Here is a 13,458-nt window from a genome sequence, read left to right as displayed (position 1 = left end):
TTTTACGAGAGAAGCTCTGCCGCATATGCCACAGTTTCAGTTATAGTAAAGTGCACTTGCAGCAACAAAACAGAACTGGAAATCATATAAGTTATATCAGACATAACCAACAATAATATCTTTGTTTCTACAATAACCCTGTGGGTAATGAAGACAACAAAACCTGGGGAGAGGATTAACCAAGCAACCTATACAAGAACTACACACTTGAGAGAGATTTTAAAAACGGCGTTAACATATTAGTTGAGAATGTACAACTGGCTTCCAGCAGACAGAGTATCTAACTCCATATGTAAAGCTTTCAAAAATAGTTGTGGCCCAGAGCCATATGAGCAGTGTTAGCAATTACTGTAACACTTCCATACTACCATCCATAAAGATCATCAGTCACACTTTCATCAGGCTGATAATGGTGGGAAATCCTCTTCATCTTTCAGACGATATGACTGCACAGAAATCCTACATAATACGAAACCAATGAAGAATTAAACAGTCATATCTGAGTTTATTAGTAGAGAAAAGCTTGTAAACCAATGAATTTCTGCGTACCTGTCTTGTTCTGTACTGGAATCTGAGTTTGTTGAGGGTTGACCAACATTAGAATTTTGACTAGATGATGATCCCAAGTTTGTTTGCCTGCCACTAGGAGGTGCATCTAATGGCACATGCTCAACTGGCTCAAATTCTACAATTTGATCAGAAGGATGTATTGAGCCATTGGAATTGGGGTATGCTTTCGTCCGATGAGAGCTGGTAGGGCTATCCGGGAAAACAAACTTTCCCCCACCTTTTTGAAGAGGCATTTGGGTTTGTGATAGATCATGATTGTTTCTGTCAGAAAAAATATTCTCTGGATATGGCATCATGGCATGGCCATTGTTGCGAGGAGACCTCACAGGTGCTTGATTTCTTCCCCTTGTTGTCATGGGCCTATCTCTGTAATGGTTCTGCAAAAGTTTGTGCATTACAGCACTCAGATGAGAAGGCCCACCAACTGAAATAATTATTAGGGAAGAAAAACTGAAAACTAACACCAGATTGATAAAAAACCGAACCAGAGTAAATTCAGATTTCATAAACCATAACTTTCAGAGGTTTAGAATGAATATACCGTATTGGGAAAGTATGTTCCAGTTCCTCGGGGTTTTGGCATCTCCTCCATACCAAACCCAGCACTGTTAGGTAGCATTGATTGGTTCATATGGTAGAATGCTTGCCTCGGAACAACACCATTGGGACTCATTGGTGAAAATGCATTCTGTCTGTGCTGCACAGACTGTCGACTTGCATCCCATGACTTGCTTCTCTGGTATTGTGAGGGCATTGAAGGTGGCAAGGGACTATGGACTGCATTGAGCTCAAACTCATAGCATGAATGGCCAAAACGTAGACTATTTAGATGACTATCATAATCCCCACTGAGATCATACAAAGGGTTAGAAGTTTCAGGACTTCCAGTAGTGCTCATTAGCATCCGGTAACCAGAATAACTAGGATAAAAGTCTTCAGAGGAACCCACAATGGAATGCAGGCGTGAAAGTTGGTGCTTTTGTCCAACTGGAGGCAAAAGCTCCTGATTACAAGCTGATTGACTCCCATCCTGGTTACCAACCCCATTCTCAGCTGATCCAAAGCTTTCTGGCAGTTCATGATCTTCATATCCGTTACTTAGGTTTCCATTTCCCATTGATGAGTGAGAGAGATAGAGATGACGTGCAAGTTTTTTTTTACCCAAAGGAGATAATCTCATCTCACCTCTGGACGGGGACAGTTTCTGAGCATCATTTGAAATCATAAGGTCATGAAATATGGAAGTAGCTAAGTCTTTTGCATCCCCAACTAGGCGGCATTCTGAAACAACAACTCCATTTGAGGAACCGTCAGTTTCCGGAAACATTGCTGGGGATACTACCTCTGTATCACTTTTGGGTGGAACATTTATAAGTGGACCAGGTACATTAAAATTTGCAACTCCATCATCCCAAGATCCCTCATGATTTAACCCAGAATCCCCAACCATGCCAGCTGAATATGCAGATTGGGATTCATAAACTGCATTATCTTCTTGCAACTGTGGGTCCAATACAGAACCAAACCCATCATATCCGGATAATGGAATAGGATCCTGGACATCTGGCCTCTGTCCACTTCCATGCCTATCCAATGTGTTTGAGAAAAATTTTCTAATCTCATCATCTATGTCATCTTCTGGCTGTGACAGGATGCGCCCTAGTTTTCGAGCACCATATGTGAAAGCACTCCTTATTCGATAAAAGTTTCCTGTATGAATGAACGAAGGTTATAGTAATCAACAGAACATGCGACCCCGAGGGGAGAAAATAAGGAAGCCTCTTATTTCTCAACTGTAACATCCCAATGCTTGAAAACAATATCTGATAATTAAAATGAAAAGTAATAGAAAGGAGAATCTACTTGTTTTAGATATCAGTCCAAAAACATCAATATATCATTCCGAATAGAACCAAAAAAAAATAAAACAACAGAGACAGGCAGTTCACCTTTACTCACGCTTCTGCCAAGGTTGTTATTTTCTTTAAGTGGATCAACGATATTAAGATGCTTTGGCTGGAACGTTCTAGGAACTGCCTCATATCCCCTTGAAGGAACTGAGAATCTATCCACACAACTCCTGAGAAATTCATTACTAAGCAATAGATCAGCCCCACCATTATCTGGCATCTCAGCTGTAGATAGGACCATAAGATTCACAATCAAACACCTACCCTGTATTGAGCTGTTATAAAGGAAAATAGATGTTGCTCACCCAAAAGTTCAGGAAGTGAGGATATGCGAACTGGACCATTCAAGCTGATACAATAGTTGTCCCAATCAAATTTACTGAAGTAGTCCAAGAATTTATACAGGACCTATTAACATTGAAAATGAGTTAGATTTACACCATGGATTTGTGGCAAATAATAAGGTTGATTCCTTCAAGCACTCACCGCTAGAGGACCATTCAAAGATGAATGGAATAGATGGAAGATAAAAAGAACTAAGGTCTCCAAACCATATGTAGATATCAAACCGTGATGGGCGCCAAGAATTCGACTCTCATAATAGCACCAAGCCTTGATCAGTATGATACTACGTTTAAAGAGATGATCTTTGCCAATGAGGCGATCAACCTGCATCGTAAGCAGCACCAGAAATATGATCAAAATAAAATTAAAAAGAGAAAAGTTTCAAAATCACAAATGAGTAAGAGCACCAGAGTCCGACATATTTACTTGCTATTATAGACCAGAAAAGAAAAGAAAGAATAACTTGAAAATTTGAATTGAATTTGATCAACCAGATCTTCCCAGGAAAACCCCCTGTACATGAGCTATATCTGGTGACTCATTAAATCATATGTAGACTAAACTAATGCAACGCAGCGTGAAAAACTACCTGTTCAAGAAAGCACAATGTACATAGCCCTCCTAGCTGATTGAAGGATATATCAACCACAATATTTTGCACAAGGCACTTTACAAGCTTAACCTGCCACCGCAAAACATAGTATTCTTTACTGCAGAGTGCAGACAACTAAAATTAAGTAAATCTGAATAGAAACAAAGGTTAGTGTGCCATAAATACGCATGCATTTCCTAAAGGTTTCACAGGACAAGCAAATTATGCGACATACAAGCAGTGAAAGAGAAAATTTTTACTGGACATAATGATGCTACCTTGAATACTAGATGATACTAATCATCACTTATTAAGTAGTACATTTGGATGTAATAAAATTAGATGATAACAAATTTACCATGCAGGGGCCACAGATTGTTGTTTAATAAAGATAGAGTTGTGATAATATATCAGGTAACATGGATGCTGTGAGGCAATATGACTGTTCCATAAAAAAAACCCCCACATATTGAACACAGACCATGTGAAAAACACTCTACTCTCACTCACTCACTCTTGGGTATCCCAATTGATCTCGTTGTTCTATTACTCTATGATCCTATTCATAATTTCTTAGCTAGGTACCAAAGCCACCTATCTTATCTGCAAAAAAATAAAAGTACTCTAAAGAAATGCCAGGCAAGTAATAATAAGCCAGCAACCATGGACTCACTACAAGGCTTGCCTATGTGAAACATTTCACGATCCATCCATCCTATCTATCTCTACATTGTTAATTGGTCCATACTCACGATATCCCTGATAGAAAGTCGAATTCTTTAAGCACCATCAATGTGGTTAGCTTCCACCAGCGCTGTTCCCGTCAACTTTGGAAGACAGAATTTGTTCATGTATAAACTAAAATAAAACTGGTTAAACTGCTACGGAAAAACAAAATTGACTGGTGCCTTGAGAAAACAAATGAAATCACTTCAACATATCCCCCAATAATCTAATATAATACACAACAAAGCCAACAAACCTCTGCTCGAATTAACTGCACGTCCTTCACCACAAACTCAGCAGCCATATTCTGATCCTCCCTTTCAAGAACAGCACAGACATCATTGGCCAGTGCCTCTTCAACATTGAGACCGCCAAAAGCAGTCAGATCAATATCCCCATCAGGCAGATACGTCTTCAGTGGCACTGATCCAAACGGGAACACCTGAAACCAATTTGTTTCAATACAAAAATCAATACTTCCCACCTCATTACCACCCCTTTCACTCTCCAGAAGCATAGTTCAAATTATCTGATGTAAAAAAAAATTGTCTAGAAGCACACCTTAATTATTGCGTAATCATACACTATTTCTTTTAATTCACAGTACTCATTAGCTGCTATTTCTTTTAATTCAATGAACTGAATTAGTTACAAACTCAAACTTAACTTCCAAGCTTTCAGCACCGAAAAATATCATAAATCAATCACATTTCCATCACCAAATGAATAAAAATGAGTTCTTCATTTCACACATACAACTCTAAACTCTAAACCCTAAATTCAACAAATAATAAAGCAAACGGTGCGTTGTGTATGCACGTAATTTCTGACCTCGCAACGGAGATATCCTCGAATGAGGCGCTGGACGTAATCAATGACGTCTCTCCTTCTCCGCTCGGACACGTCAGTCGGCTGGACCTGAGCTATGACCCCCTGCGTCGCCTCCTCCGCTCTCCGCCAGTACTCGGCGGAGACGCCGGCCGGAATTGATAGCAGAGACGAAGACGATTGGGAGGACGGTAGCGATGACGAAGACGAGGACGAGGTCAGCCTCTCCTCCAAAACGGCGCCGTTTGGCACAGGCGAGCAGCCCCTAAGATCGCCCATTCAAAGACGTGGAAATTACCAAAAGACCCAGTCACGCGGCGGCAGGGAGGCGTGTAGGCATTGAGCGACGCGGCGAGGGAATTCGGATTGGGAGACGGAAGAAATGGGGGGGGGGGGGAGGTTTGATCTTTCCGGCGATCAGGGGGTTAAGATTGGGAGAGGGCAAAACGGCGGGGCGATTGGAATGAAACGACTTGGGATTTTCGGGTGAGAGAGAGAGAGATGATGAAGTTGGTTTTTTTTTTTTCCTTTTTTTTTTTTTTGGTTTTAATTTTTGTCTCCAAAAGATCCCAGAGTGCTTAGTAGTTGGTGATTTTATTTTTTATTTTTGGGCTGTAAAACACAAAAACGCATCTGTCGTTGTTGTTGGTCTTCTCCTCTTTCTTTTGTTCCCACCTATGTGTACTTTGGCAACATTTCTAGGGTTGTTATGGGCGATATTGCGTCCTTGGTACTTTGTCCACATTTTAGGGTTGGTATGGGCTGAGTTGGTTCATATTTGGATTCGAAACTGCCATATCACGTTGTGAAGTTGGGAATTATTGATTTAGTTGGTCTGCATGTTCGATTGGTAAACTTTGCTTTTAAAAAACAAGACAGAATGAGAAGTAAAATGTAAGTTGGAAATTTTCAAAAGATCAAAAAAGTCTGGAAACCACGGTCTAGTTTTATCCGATTGGTGAGATTTTGTCCGTATTGTTTAAGTGGGGAAGACTCGCTTCAGAAATTTGCTTGTATTGAGTATCAAGTGTTGGCATGAGTGTCTGGTTTGCTAGATAACATTAGGGCACTTGTGTCTTGTTCCTATTGAGCTAAGTACTGTTGATCAAACCTAAGGTACAATGACGGGGAAGGAGGAGCTGAGATAGAAGCTAGGATTCCTTTCCGGGGGTCTGCATAGGAAGAGAAGTGAAGAAGATGGATTCCTAAATAAGGGATTGATAGTTACCTCCAAGGTTCAACAATGGATTTATTAATGGTAAGCAGTTTTATCCAAATGCTCCAAGTTGTATATGACTATGATCGAAGCCGACAATTAGTTTCATCTAAGGCTCCAACTCCGGATTATCAACTCCTCAACAACCTCATAAATTCATTATAAACCAAATGAGCATGTTCTGAATAATGTTCTTATGAACATCATACAAACTATATGACCACAGTACTTCAATTGCTCCTCTTCTACAAATGTTAGGTCATCTCTGATCATTGAAGTTTCAATTGATTATAGTCTAAAATTGTAGACCTTTAAAAATTGATATTTTTATAAATAGTATGAAATGCAAATTTTCCAACTCAAATCGTCTATGGTCTAAATTACGCATTCTGATATATGTTACTGTCTTTTCCAACTCCAATTGAATCGTTTTGAGCTAGTGGGCTACTTGAGGCCCTCGTCTTCATGGTCTAAACTAAGTCTATATTTAGACCAACAAATAGACTTTAGACCCTCCGTATGAGATTTTTATGATAGACGCAATCCCCCAATCGAGATGGATTTTGGATTACAAGGGTCTATAATGGATCGCAATCAGGGATAGAGAATATTTGTATGAGGTGTCTTGCTCTTTTAACTTAAAGGGAAAAGACATGATCCACTATCTCTTTACACTGAAGTTTATAAGTATGTCATTGTTGTTAGAACAAAACTTTAAAAAAGAAAAAGAAAAAGGTAGACGATATTCTTTATGCATTTATTGTAATAAAAAAATTGTAAGATGCCGTCGCCTTTTAGAGTCAAAGAGGTGATCTTATCAGAAATTCGTGTTTGGGCGACGTACAAGTGCACAGTGCAATTTGAAACCATGCATACGTAGTATTACTATTGTACACGGGCAAAGTCTATTAAAGGCCTGCTCTCCGAGCGCCGGCCCTTAATTTGCAGACGGTTTTTAAACCAAGATCAACTTGTTGTTCTTGTGTTCTAGCTTTTCGTAGGTGTGTGGTGAGACTCCAAGAGTGATACAGAGTAGGGGAGAGATGGAAGGCGGAGAGAGCAACAGTGGCGGCAGTAGTAGTGCCGAGGGTTCTTCTGTTTTGAATCGGATAATGTCCAAGTACCGCCCGATCGTGCCGAAACCCTTCACCGGAGGCTCACAAGAGGAAGTACGTCAGGAAGAATAGGGAAGAGCATAGCGGGAAACACGAAATGCCGAGTGAACAGTGCGCGGCGCTCGGAGAGCAGGCGTTTACCAGAACTTGCCTTGTACACGCCGTGAAAATATGGTTAATAACTTAGGACAAGAGACAACCCGGCCCACCTTCATAAAACGCCCGAACCCGGTTTGACATCACTTCACCTTCAAGCTCGAGTCTTCCAACTCCAAAGTTCCAAACTTCAGAAAACTCAGTGAAATTTTCAGAGCCGTATAAATCAGAGAATGACGGCGGGAACCGGAGAGAGATCGATTTTCTCTCTACTTCTTCTGATTCTCTTATCTTTCTCCATGCCCAGTTTCTCTGTTGCTTACAGGCCAGGTGACATCGTCCCCATGAGCAAGATGGGACTCTACCACTCCGTCAGTACTCTCTCTATCTTCTCTCTGCGCAACCCTAGATTCAATTAGGGCTCAATTTTAATGGGTTCGGGTTTAATTTTGATTATTGCAGATGAAAACTGACTGGCACGACATGATCGGACGACATTGCCCGATCTTTGCTGTGAATCGTGAGGTGAAAGCTCTTCAAGTTTACTGTCTTCATTCAATAAGGGCTTGATTTTGGGGTTTTTACCCTTTTTTTAAACTGATGTGGTGTGTGGATTTCACAGGTGTTGATTCCTATTGTGAAGCCGACGGGTTATACTGGAGCGGATGCATATAAAATGTGAGTATATAAGTAATGTTGGACTGTTTTACATATGAGATTGTTTGTTTAGATTTAAAAGCTTTGATCTTTGAGGGTTTTAGTATAAATCCTTGTGACTGAATGTGGAATTCAGTTCGTGTGGTAGCAAAAATGTTTGAATTGAAATGGTTAGTGCCTAATTAGTAAGTACATTGCGAATGTGGAAAAGATTCTGAACAGAGAAGCCTTAGATTGTTATGTTTTCTTCTGGGATCGGTTGTGTGTGATAATGGTTCGATGTTGGAAATTGTGGTCGTTGAAAAGTGATGGTTATGATATTCATGCAGATCATTTCAAGTTGGGAGAGAAAAGTTCTTGATTCCATGGCTTTATTTGATAAATCGTAAAAGCTCAGAGGTCCCAATGCTTGAGGTGCATTTGGTGAGTCTTGGTTGTGAGGAACTTAAAACGATTTTACTATGTCATCCTTGTACCAAAGAGAAGATGCTCAATATTATAATAGCATACCTTGACAATTTATAAAGCTATTGTAATTTTTATCTGACCAATCTGTTACGCAATACAGAGATACTCGGGAAGTGATTTGCATGGTGTCACCGCTAAAGTTGTAGATATGCCTCACCACTGTATGTGTTGCCATTTCACTCATTCATTTATATGCCTCAGTAATTTGCTTTAGCACCACATTTAGAAGGGCTTGTCTTTCTTTTCTATTCATTTACCTTGCTATTAATCCAAGTCTATTTACACTTGGGTTAGTTCTTAAATAAATCATTGAGTCCCCATCACTTGTTGTACCAGAGGAAAGGAGTCTCCAGTCTCCACCGTTATTTGTTAAACTTTTAAGGCACACTTAATTGAGAGATTTAACTTCTATCTGGCTGGAACAGTTCATTCCATGGTTGGTTTCTTATGTCATGTACTCTTGTGCAGATGTAGAAATTCATCCAGATATTCGTAAACAATTTTGGGATCCTCAGAATTGGCCAAAGCATCTGCTGGTCAGATATACATGGTTAGTATTTAGTTATCGTTCTAGTTTTATTTTTCTTTTTGAAGTAATCTTTTAGCTCATTGTAATTAGATTTCATTTTATAGTTGAGAAAAGTACCTGGTGGAAAATGGGAAGAGAAGAAGAGATGATTCTTCTTTCTAGATAGGATTCATGATTTCTTATATTTGCTTTCTTCTCCGATAGAATTAATTTGTGTATGGCGAAAATAGGATTCATAAAATTTCTTTATTCAATTTCTTCTCACAACCCAATATATTATTTATCTATGGCATTACTGTGTGTAATATATATATATATATATATATATATATATATATATATATATATATATATATACCTCCATTACTTGTAAGTTCAGCTTTGGTAAAAGTTTTTTGCACCCTGGAACTCCATTGACCTGTGTGTTGGTGTAGTCGATAATTATGGAGATAGTTAGACTGTCCTGCTGAACCATTCAGAGTAGCTTCTTAGGTACATTATGATGTTAGCCGTGTGGTCTTCAGTTAATAAATGTACTTATCTGCATGCTAATGTACTCATATGCTAGGATGGTGTAGGTGTCAAATAAATGAAGTAATTTTTCTTACAAGAAAACTTGCAATCTTTATTTCAATTATTGTTTGAATAAATCCAATAAAATCCAGATTTTGAAGTAGCAGTAAATTGTGAGATTAATTTGATGTGTGTATACAGGGAGGAACAATCGGAGATAGACGTCACTTCTGGATTTTATGTACTATTTGGATCAGGTTAGAATCTGTGTTTGATTAAAATTGTATAATTTAGCACTAATGATTCATGATACATATTCAGCTCAACAGTAAGTTCATTTATACTTAGTGTTCAACGTAGAATGAACTATACATAAATTGGAGGCCTACAGATGTAGTGCTTTTCTCACATAATAGCTACTTACGTTCATACATCTTACAGGTCTCACCCTGTCTTTTATTCTCTCAATATACATCTTGCAATCATCAAAGGACAAATTCGCAAGGTAATTCTTAAATAATTTGGGTGTTTTTGTTGACTTGAAACTACATTCGACATTTCAGAAACTGTTGGAGTAAAAATCAATGCTTTGGCTTACTGGTTACCTGTAAATGCATATTCTGGTATACAGGTTTGTGATGGAGAGAGTTGCAGAAAGCAACATGCCTGCTGGAGGTGTGGCAAAGGTTGAATGATAAACTGAACCCTAGAAAGCTTTTACAACATTTTGTTCTCACCATTATAAAGAAATGAAATTGGTCGGGGAAGAGGTATGTCACGGTGAACTTACTTTGTTTACATTTTCGCTCAAGATGAGTGAAATTCGAGCTATGTAGAAGGCAGCAGAATGGTATTAGATTCCCCAAAACCTGGACAGAGTTAAACCTACTCAGTGTTTTTTTTTAATACAATAGTCTAGATTGATCTGGTGCTCTGTAAACTCTCATAGATGTACACCTAGAAAAACTGTTCACAATGCTAAGCCCGTTGTTCGTTTTATCTTTGGTGAAAATGCACATAGCAACTACATGACTGCGCTGAAGTTCCTCAGAATCTCTTGATTCATTAATAGTTTTCCATTTCATCAAAATTAAGTGTTACTTTGTATGTATCCTGTGGTAAATTCATCATCAAGCGATTTGATACGAGCTTTGTGCCAAAACCTCATTTGCGGGCAGAAAATAATTATATTCATCGTTTGCTTAACAAGGAAAGTTAAATTTTAATAATTTTGTAAGGTCAAACATCGTTGATGTCTTGCTCGAAGTGTTGGGATGTGGAAGTTTGGAGTTGGATCAGATCATATCTCAAGTTGGAAGCGGACGCGTTTCAGATCTTGCACTTACAATACACAAATGTTCAGTTTTGTCATGGATGACTTGTAACTGATTCCCAATCACACTAAAACCCAATTACATTTTGATAGATTATGAAGTGAAGTGAAACTTTTGACTTGCAAAAGAAGAAACAACAGACCGCCAAACCAAGACGGAAATAAACGCCATAACTATCAGGTAATCCGCGTTCTGTATCGAATATTGGACTGATTGACTTGTATGGTGAATAGCTGTACATGGTAATAGTGAAGCAATATAACGAAATGGAAAATACTTGTATTTATACCAGTATGGACGTATATGTCCAAATTCCTTTTATTTCTACATATTTAATAGTGTAATACAAAATTTTAACCGTTCAAAAATTTTGTTAATCAATGCAGATCACTTTTGTAAAAAATCAATTTAAACAAATATCGTTTGCATAACCGATTGTATCAAACAAACAAACAAACAATTGATTATAAGACTATTAACTTTCACAATTACCATTCATTTGTTTGGTGTATTCGACTTAGCAAATGAGTTTTGTTTCAATTCATATTTTACATAGATGATCTTTATTGATCGTTTAAACTTTTAAACGGTTAAAATTATGAAATCACATTACTAAAAGTATAAACATAAGAAAGAATATAGACGTGTACATCCACACTGGTATGGACATAAGTATTTTCATAACGAAATTAAAGACGAACAATATGTCCTACTCAATACAATGAAACACTCTGAATCTAGTCCTTATCAATGGAAAAAAAAAACAAAAAGGTTCCCTCCTTTTATTAAATATCAAGCGAAAAATATCAACACAATGAAATGCATCATCGAAATAAAAACAACGAAACGCTGCGTATCTAGGCATTTAACATAGTTACATCGCATTTGGTAATCTGAAATCTCTCACCAGCATTTTTTCCATCGGAATTCAAAGGGACCTTCAAGGTGCATGTCACCTCCTGCTTAATATTAAATGTCTTCCCAGTCCGAGTCGAATACTCACTGTGAATCTTCACAGCAATATCAAAGGCATCAGCCTTCCTGAAATCAGAAGCCTCCTGATCCCCGAGAGCCACCGAGTGGTTCCCGGTGAACACTACCGGGAGTGTCACATTGGTCTCGTGCCCCAGGTAGAAAGGCTTCGAAATATTGGTCATGTCGTATAGGTTTTGGCCCTTGAAAACCAGCCCGGCCTCCAGTCGGTCGAAGTTGTAATTCACGGTGCTAGGGTTTTCAAGGGTTAGATTGAGGGTAAGGTTGTAATAGAGGATGGTGTTGTTGGCAGCAGCGAGGTCGAACTTGGTCAGGGAGGCATTGGTGACCTCGTAATGGACCAGCACCTTCATCGCAGCCTTGGCGAGATGGAGAAAGTACACTAAACCGCCGCAGACAAGAAGACATATGACAATGGCGCCGATAATGATACACCAACAACACTTCCCGACCATGATTTCTAGAAATGGAGAGTTAGAACGCGAGAGGAGAATATAAGATGGCGCACGTACATGTAGAGTTGTACGTAGTAAAACCTAGAGCTTCTTCGAGGGTTAATATTTATGGCATGGAATCATGGATTGGGATTTATAGGATTGGGACGATGCGGGTGACGTTTATTGAATAGATCACTCAGATCAGCTTAATTAGTAAGCAATTATACGCTGGAATCCACACATAATCCAGAATCTGAGTAATTTTGGTAAGTCTCAGCTGGTATAATTAATACATGCATTCAGATACATATTATGCAAAGCCCGCGTATTTGTATTGTCACTGAATTGGAAAAGAACCATAAAAACATCAAATGACTAAGCTGGCAATGTCAAAAGAAATTGAAGTTTCCTTTTTCAATGAAAATTTTATGATAACGCGGAGTATAGTATTTGTTGAAATACTATTAGGAAATCAAAACATAAACTCTACATGGTGGGTGAAAACAAATGGAAATGATAGATTGATAGAACACTCTAAGTTGCAGACTCTTAAATAACGGATTCGAGTTTGTAATAAAGCTGAGTTTGAGAATGTAAACATAATGATGGAAAAGTCATTTGATAATTTGCATATAATTCAGCGGGAAATTTCTAGTTTGGGTCCTTCTGATGACTTGCTTTCCAAGGAGAGTGTTGCCAATGCTGAAGTTCATGAGGCTCTTCTGCTTCAAGAGAAATTTTTATGTGATAAATCAAGGATAAAATGGTTTACTGAAGGTGACCGAAACTCTTCTTTCTTCCATGCAATGGTTAAAGTCCGGCATCTTAAACAATCATTATCAACTATGAGAGATGGAAACAGTATTATTGATGACCCAAAATAGATTAGTGATCATGTGGTAAATTATTTCAATGGCCTCTTCACAGCAGATTCTTTTGTAAGAGACACTGGTCTAGTTTCTCAGGTAATTTCTAATCTCGTGACTACTGAGGATAATGCTATGTTAACAGCCATTCCCACATCTTAGGAAATATTTCAGACTATTTGTTCCATGGATCATAATAGTTCTCCTGGTCCAAATGGTTTTGGTGGAATTTTTTTTTATGAAGTGTTGGTGAGTTGTTGGTG

General features: G+C 38.5%; 3 protein-coding genes across 3 annotated transcripts; 1 reads left to right on the top strand and 2 right to left on the bottom strand.

Moving 5' to 3' along the window:
- Positions 1-63: 63 nt before the first annotated feature.
- LOC126800227 (uncharacterized) lies at positions 64-5,464 on the bottom strand. The gene is made up of 9 exons (XM_050527548.1): positions 4,975-5,464; positions 4,400-4,585; positions 3,415-3,507; positions 2,967-3,149; positions 2,786-2,888; positions 2,520-2,705; positions 1,112-2,280; positions 550-947; positions 64-459 (listed from the first exon to the last, which is right to left on the bottom strand). Exons 1-9 carry the CDS (start codon positions 5,248-5,250, stop codon positions 399-401), a joined length of 2,655 nt encoding a protein of 884 aa, XP_050383505.1. The 5' UTR covers positions 5,251-5,464; the 3' UTR covers positions 64-398.
- A 2,055-nt stretch (positions 5,465-7,519) lies between these two features.
- LOC126800268 (uncharacterized) lies at positions 7,520-10,464 on the top strand. The gene is made up of 9 exons (XM_050527596.1): positions 7,520-7,769; positions 7,861-7,923; positions 8,021-8,076; positions 8,385-8,478; positions 8,624-8,684; positions 8,992-9,073; positions 9,767-9,822; positions 10,007-10,070; positions 10,197-10,464. Exons 1-9 carry the CDS (start codon positions 7,632-7,634, stop codon positions 10,258-10,260), a joined length of 678 nt encoding a protein of 225 aa, XP_050383553.1. The 5' UTR covers positions 7,520-7,631; the 3' UTR covers positions 10,261-10,464.
- Positions 10,465-11,756: 1,292 nt separating this feature from the next.
- On the bottom strand, positions 11,757-12,245 carry LOC126796716 (uncharacterized). The gene has a single exon (XM_050523461.1). It carries the CDS (start codon positions 12,243-12,245, stop codon positions 11,757-11,759), a length of 489 nt encoding a protein of 162 aa, XP_050379418.1.
- Between the last annotated feature and the right edge of the window lie 1,213 nt (positions 12,246-13,458).

Source organism: Argentina anserina, chromosome 6, assembly GCF_933775445.1.
Source record: "Argentina anserina chromosome 6, drPotAnse1.1, whole genome shotgun sequence".
NCBI lineage: Eukaryota > Viridiplantae > Streptophyta > Magnoliopsida > Rosales > Rosaceae > Argentina > Argentina anserina.
This window is presented reverse-complemented; position numbering and strand designations above follow the sequence as displayed.